Genomic DNA, 8,003 nt, shown 5'->3' with positions numbered 1-8,003 from the left:
TTCGTACTTGAACTTTAATACTTCACCTTTTATTCCCACGTTTACTCTAGTAGTTTTTGTCTAACTTGCCAGAGATAATACCAGGGACAACTGACTCCTGTACCGGGACGCGGAGACACAGATCTATGTATAATTCGAGACTTGTCCCGGTCTACCGGGACGTGTTTATAGATGAGTAATATTGACTGTAACTTAAAATGATATTGCATCTTTTAGATTCGTTTCAATCGACAAAGTTTTTTCACAATTTGTGAATCTATTCTTTGTTAGATTTTTCGGTCGAATTCAGAGGAGTACAACAATTTTCGAGGAAGAAAAAGAATAAATGTATTTTTAAATTGTTTTATTATTTTTTTTAATAAGTTTCATATTTAATTTTAATGTAATTGATGTTTGACTTGTAAAATTAAATTTATTCGGTGAGCTTTTGGGTGAGGAGTTTCAACTTGGTGATGGCATCGGAGTCTCCGCTGGCGCTGATCTTTCCGGCGGCTTTGGCTTCTTCCAAGGTGACTTCCTTCTTCAGCATCTTCTCGAGGAATTCATCATCAACGACGACAGTGACGTCTGGGGCACCTCCCTTGTATGCACCTTCATATACTTCCAAAACCTTAAGATCGATGGCTGAAACAAAGAAAAAAAAAATTGAGTACATAAATAGAATTAATCTTCGAGGCGATCAAAGCTCAAAGGCGCTTAGATTAAAATCATCAGATACATAGAACAATGCATCAATAAATTAAAACTGAAATCATATCAAGACGTAATTTAATAAGCGACATCAGATTCTGATATGCATTTGTGTGATAAAAATAACAAAATTTTTCATGTCAAAATTTAAATTTAACTTGTATTTTTTAAGAAATTCAAGATAAAATTTTATTAAAAAACAGAATGAATGTCATTTTTTATTGTAATTTTTTAAATATGAATACTCACTGTATTTCTTGACTTCCTTGCCACCAACAGTAACATTGAATTCGAAAACGGAAAGAATTTTTCTGTTTGCTGGGTTAGGATCAGCGGCAGCTACCTTAGCCTTCACCTTCTCGATAACAGCTTCGCATCTGAGACCCATTTTTGAAGATTTAAACTGCAAAAGAAGACAGAGTCGATTAATATCAAGTCTAAAAATAAATAAATCGAACAGTTTATTTATTATATACGGTACCTCAACGAACTGTTACTGATCGAAGTCAATGAACAACTACCCTACGGGGTGCCCTGCGATCCATTTTATACCAAGCTATCGCGTCGATAATAAAATATTGATAAGGCCCTACACACTCACACAGTCTAAATTCCAATAAAAAAAACGGTCGCTAGACAATTCAATGTCCACAGAAATTTACTAATATTTTATTGATTTTGACCGGTGAACGGACGACAAATTGAATCTTAATAGCTAATGTGGAGTGTGCGTGTCATTATTCCGTTATGTTGGCAAGATTGCAATGATCAAGTGAAATTTGGAATGGCTTTTTGTTACTTTGTCCTGTAAAAATCAAATTTTATTATGTTTAGAAAATCTTGATGATTTTCAAGATCTTCACTCCTCATTTATGGCTTTATAATTAGTAAAAACACATATTCACGTACATTGGAATGGTCCTCACCTTGCTGAAAAAAAAAAAACAACAGTATTATCACAGTAAAACCATGTAGTCTAATGATATTGTGAGATTTTTTAACAATGAACATGATTAAGTGATTTTGTTGCGAACATACTGTTCCAATGTATCAATATGTATATATTTTTACAAGCATTTTATTGCTTTTGCTTAATTTAAACTCAATTGTTAAAGTATTTAAGGAGTTGCAATTTTCAAAATATTAGTCATGTTACTTGGTTCCGTTTTGTAGAATTGAATTCGTCCATTTACCTACTTAGCCAGCAGTATGGCTCGATGGTTGCGTTTATGTTTAGCACCGAGATGTTACCGGGTATGATCCCTTGCTAACCTTTAATACTCAGACTTGGATATCGGTGACTCCAAGTCGATCGTTTGCTTTCAGAGTTTGCCAATCTATCTGATTTCATTGTTGAAACGGTTCCTTCCATCAAATTGGTAAAAATCATCGTACTCGCTGTTACAAATATGTGAATTTGATCTATGTACATATGTACAATATGTAAAGTCTAAATCTATAGATGTTTCTATGGATTAATTCATTTATTAATTAATTGTTAATTGTTAGCCTCTTGAAATGCAGCGATTTATGTAATAAAGATGCTGCAATGTTTGTATATATACATATATATATATATATATATATATATATATATATATATATATATATATATATATATATATCTATGTAAAATAAAATAAAACAAAATATATACATACATATTTATTTAAGTACTTATCACATGTTGATAATTAGCTTTTTATTTTTCCTCAATATTTAGCCTACTTGTTTTAATAAGAATCAACAGGTTCAAAAATGGAAATGTTGGATGACGTACATACATACTTCGAACATTTAAAAACACTTTCAAAATAGATAGTATGTCATAACGTATAACAATGACATAACGATTGCTTAATGATTCAGTATTATTTTGCATTTATTATAACTTTTTTTTTCAGAATTTAAAGCTTCTGAAACATTAGTTAATTGTATGTATTTATATATTATATATTTTACGTATTTATATATATATATATATATATATATATATATATATATATATATATATATATATATATATATATATATTTATGAAGCCGTAGACCAAATTATAATATTGTATTACTAATGGCTTTTGGTAGAATTATATAATGCTATTGATTTTAATCTTAGTTTGAAATCAATACCTTTCCCATTTTTTGACGTCGACATAATTTTTTTTTGTATATATGTATGTATAAGTGATTAAAGTTTATCTGGAAAAAATATCAAATATAAAACATTTAGATGGTTTGATAATACCCAACTGCAAATTTGATGTCAAGATAAAACTGTGCAAACACCATAAAATTTTTTTTGAAGACTTTCACGCCCTGAACGAGTCATTTTTGAGTGTTTGCTCACAGGCGGGTGAGATAAAAGGTTGACGATAACACCACCACTTGAATTACGACAAGTTTAATTCCAATTTAAGCAATATCGACAGCATATTATACAAACTTGAAATAAAGTAATCCATCGGCTATTTAAGGATTTTATTAAAAACTTAAAATATTACAACTCAGGCATATATAACACAACTACATACTTATATCTAAATTCAGTTCAAATTATTAGTACATACATATATTCACCTTCACCGTTGGTAAAATGTTCTAATTTTAACATAATATGAATACTATAACACATATATTTGATTATAACTGCTAATTATACAGGCAAACAATACAACGAACTGACCTAAACTGAAACATGAGTCGTTGTTAATCATATATTATGAAATTGCATAGCAACTACAGGTGAAAATTTATATTTTTAATTCCCATATTCTTACAATTTCAAATTGAAGGAAATGTAAATAGTTGTTATTTGATAAGTCACAGAAAAATCGACCGAAATTAATCGGGGAAGTGTAGCACTGTGTCAATAGAAGATACGTGTCTAGGTAAATAGCTTTTACAAGTAATTTTATCGTGAGTATACTTTATAGGACGTCGTCGATTTTTACGAATATCATTTATGACTATACAGTTTGTCATGGAATATTTTGAAAAAAATCTATTAATATTAAATGAATTGGAAGGGACAAAGTTTTAGATAGAAAATAAAGCCTTAGGTTCGAAGATGAATGTAATAATGTTGCATACAATTCAGTTTGAACATTAAAACATGGAAATTTGTTATTTGAAATAACTAAAACATATCGAATGAAGAAGATGTGAATCAAAAGTAAGACCAAAATGGAAGATGAAGATGATCGAGTGAAAGTGCTGAGGTAGCAAACATAAGACAGAAGAAGACATGTATACGCATAGCTGTATATTGGATGATAGATGAGTGAAGAAAGTGTACAGATGAAATTAAAGAAGAAGCTGAAAGAAGATGTCGGACATATGAACAAAGAAAAATGCAATGAAAGTTGTGCAAGTAGGAAATGAATGAAGAGGTCTTTGTTTAGTAGTTAAAGTAAACGTTGTGAAATACTGGTTAATGATATATATGTATATGTATGATAAAGACTTTGCGAGGTAAGTGTAAAAAGAAGAAGATGAAATCGAAAAGAAAAATATATAAATATTATAATAAAATGAAAACTGGTATATTTTGAGATCACAACTCCTATTCTGGAATTCCACAGAAAGATATTTTTCCCATAAAAAAGTAAGAACAAAAAACGACATCGTTTTTATTTTGTCAGATTCACAATTTCATGTAAGGTTCCAACTTCATGACTCTCATGATATCTCCAGTGACGGAGCATTTTCCAGCTTGGACGGCAGAACGTGCCTCAATTTTTCCTAAAGCCAATTGTAGCAAGACGTCTTCGTTCAAAGTAATCGTGGCATTCGGTTCTTGATCATCTTCAGGCTCACCAGGATACACCACCACCTTATTCAAGTCCATAGCTAAAATAGCAAAAAAAAAACACATTCGAAGCATTATTTTTATTGTTCTATTCAAGTGTTGTACAAAATATTAAAATACAACCTAGCATATGTACATATAATTATATGCACCAGTTTAATACAATGGAAATTCTAGTTATGTAAGTTGTTGTACCAACAATTGGTAAAACGTGTACTCATGGAATTTTATAACCAAGTGAAAGCGTGCGTAGACTTTTTCCAAACAAAACGTTTAAAAAAAAATCGAATTTTTCGTCGAAATGACACGTTGCTTATTTTTTTATGCTATACATACAGTGTAAAGAAAGTGTTACGCATCGATCGAACGTTAATATACATAATAGTATTATTCAACAAACAAAAAAAAAACGATGTCAAAATTTGACTTCATATTTACTAATCACTTTAGTTCCTATTACTATTACTCATATATATATATTTATAGATGATGTTTTGCATAATAGATCCAGCCTTCTTAAGAGGCCGTGTCTCATTCCAGAATATACCATTCCAATGGGAGAAAGAGAGACTCTCTTTCTCCCCTTGGAATTTCGTGGAATTTGGAGAGTCTCTTTCCGTGATAAACATAGAAGTAGAATGCATAAAATGGCCATTGTTAACATAAGTATCGTCTAAAAGCGAGCCATCGAAGAGAGAGATGGAAAGTCAGAAGAGAGACAAGAGAGAGAGAGACGAAGTTTAGCAAACAATGAACAAACTCTGCCGCGTAGAGTTTTTGTAGCAACATTTTTGGAGGCTGAGAGCGATTCTATGCATTATACTTCTATGATGATAAACGAAGGGCAGAAAGAGAGACGGAACAGGTTGTTGTTAACAGCGAGTACTTCGTACACAAACACGCACGCACGCACGCATTAGACAATTATAATATAACATAATTCTTACTCCAGTATCGAAGACTCTGCTTTTTCATAATAACGAAGAGGAATACTCCTCCAAGTTGACGGGCCAAAACTGGGTCTACGGTTGAGAATTTTACTTGCATTTTTTCCAAGAGTTTAGATTCTGTAACTTCCGCACTTACATTGTTGCCCTAAAAGAAATAAAATCGATATCTCTAATTATACATATATCTACAATATAATAAAACACGTGCTCAAATTTCCATAATTTTTATTGTTACGACTTTATAACAGTCCTCATAGTAACAATAACGAAAAAAAAGCAGGTGGATCAACAAGCATTATATAAAATACTCAAGATTATTTATTTGATATAGTTAACGGTTTTTTTCCACGGGTTAAGTTGAATGTGTCAATAACCAAACCAAACACATGTCTAATACGTTTACATTACCCATACTATTGTACATTTTCTTATACATATGTGACATTACTAACAAACTAACCAGTAGATTCTACGACAGAATCACTAATAACCATACTAACACACTTGTGAAGAGTCTCGGTGATTACAACAAAATGTCTATACCCTTCAGGTATAACACACAGATTACCTCAACACAATCTGCTTTAGGTCATCGACTTTAGAGAGTCTTTAATTAATATTATGAGCATTTATAAGAATTGTAAATAGGTTTTTGAGCTCTTTTTCCTATTATGCTGTAGATTAACATTATAATTATATAATACTATGATTACTAACCGAATTAAATTAAATTGTAAAATAGAAAATGATCAGTAGATCAGTAGCTATTAAAATAAATACAAGATGTATTGTGAACATAATTTCGTAATAATAAAAAGCATTTAAAAATCAAAATCAATTATACATATGTACATACATATATGTAGAGTTCGTTGACGTTGAAAATATGTATATTAAAAAATGGTTTAGTTATGTAATTAATGACCTTTTAACACGAGCAGATGCAAGAAAACCTCATACTTTCAAATGGAACATGCTGTGCAATTCTCAATCTCCATTAAACATCTTGATGATTCTAATAGGAGGTTATTTGGAAATGAAAGCTTGTTAGAATTCATAAATTCTAAAACTAGCACTGATCCTTTTCATATGACAAAAATATTTTTACAATACTTGCCATGATAGCTTGTTGCGGCTTGCTTCTAGTCGAATTGTCGAGTGACTGGTCTGCTCTGTTGAGGATCGAGAAGCCTTCCTCTCCAAAGTGAGAGTAGTTTTTGGCCACTTTCTCTTTTTCGCCGACAACATGTACCGTTTTTGCCATCAGTGCCGGTATCTTGTTGCTAATTTCAGAGATAATGCCATTTCGTGACAGTATTAACCCGATCAGTCGCCGAAAAAAGTGGTCCAAATGAACTGTCAATCAGGGAATTCGTTTGAATTTTTGTTCTAGCCCGAAATTAGAGAGCGATTACGGCAATAGAAACGGACTAACAAAAAAACTGTTTGCATATTGAGTATGTATGCAATCTTGTTCGAGTGAGAAATGCATTTTAAAATCTAAGTCGAAAAACTAATAAAATATAATATGAATATAACTCGTTTACCGTCACGTCAATTGCTTAATGATTCTTTCACTTTTTACATTTACTGTAATGATGTTATGTGGTATTTGTTTTGACTCACATCTATGGCTTTTCATTAAGATCCTGAAGTCATGAGTGGAAAAATTGATTCTAAATTATTCGGGATAGTACATGTATATACATACATATGTATGTATATTACCTATATAATAATATACAGATCCTGAAATCTTTTGGGAACATTGTTTGCATATTGATACATATGTAGAAAGAAGGAAATTGCTGTCGTTTTTATGAATGGTTTTATTTGTACTGAAAATGTTACCATTGTCAAAAAAGGTCATACATACTGAAGCCATGAATTTGAAAATCAAGTTCACGAAATCTATGGGATTTTTGGGGTCGTTAACTTGTGCCCTTGAAGCGTTGGTCTTACATTTTTTTTATACATTATTCTTTGGTTAACAATAGCGTTCAGTTTATTTATAATTCAGTAGACCGTAAATTCGATTAAGCGATCGTTGAAAAAATGTCAGATACAATTGATGGGTAAATCGATTTCTTCTTTGAATTTTTTAAGTGTTTATTTAGAAGCAGACAGATAATATGAACCTTGAATTAACCTTGTCAATCTTGAAGTGCATCGAAAAAACTTTGAACTAATAATATAGGTATATATATAGTGGGTTTGTATAATCGTAATCGTAAATCTAATTTTGATAGCTAAATTAAATAATTTGATAAGGATATTAAATACATATGTACATTTATATTATCCGTGTATGAGTTAGTGCGCAGTAAACGCACATTATGCGTTTATTATATTTTGCTTTCAATAATGTTGATCGATTTTATTTAATGAAGAAATACGTTTGAAATTTTACCATGGATTAATTAATGACTTTCGGTTGTTTTTTTTTAATTCGATAAATAAAATATTGAAAATAGTATAGAAGCATCTATGTAAATTTCTTAAAATTAATTTTTGTAATTCTAGTTAGCATAGACAGAAACCTTCACAAATATT

General features: G+C 30.7%; 2 protein-coding genes across 2 annotated transcripts; both read right to left on the bottom strand.

The window, feature by feature from the left end:
* Positions 1-357: 357 nt before the first annotated feature.
* Positions 358-1,214, bottom strand: LOC143918842 (peroxisomal multifunctional enzyme type 2-like). The gene is made up of 3 exons (XM_077440916.1): positions 1,172-1,214; positions 940-1,093; positions 358-624 (listed from the first exon to the last, which is right to left on the bottom strand). Exons 2-3 carry the CDS (start codon positions 1,076-1,078, stop codon positions 413-415), a joined length of 351 nt encoding a protein of 116 aa, XP_077297042.1. The 5' UTR covers positions 1,079-1,093; positions 1,172-1,214; the 3' UTR covers positions 358-412.
* Positions 1,215-3,156: 1,942 nt separating this feature from the next.
* On the bottom strand, positions 3,157-6,714 carry LOC143918602 (peroxisomal multifunctional enzyme A-like). The gene is made up of 3 exons (XM_077440542.1): positions 6,568-6,714; positions 5,448-5,595; positions 3,157-4,541 (listed from the first exon to the last, which is right to left on the bottom strand). Exons 1-3 carry the CDS (start codon positions 6,712-6,714, stop codon positions 4,336-4,338), a joined length of 501 nt encoding a protein of 166 aa, XP_077296668.1. The 3' UTR covers positions 3,157-4,335.
* Between the last annotated feature and the right edge of the window lie 1,289 nt (positions 6,715-8,003).

The sequence above is a fragment of the Arctopsyche grandis genome, chromosome 11 (genome assembly GCF_051622035.1).
Source record: "Arctopsyche grandis isolate Sample6627 chromosome 11, ASM5162203v2, whole genome shotgun sequence".
NCBI classification, from domain to species: domain Eukaryota; kingdom Metazoa; phylum Arthropoda; class Insecta; order Trichoptera; family Hydropsychidae; genus Arctopsyche; species Arctopsyche grandis.
This window is presented reverse-complemented; position numbering and strand designations above follow the sequence as displayed.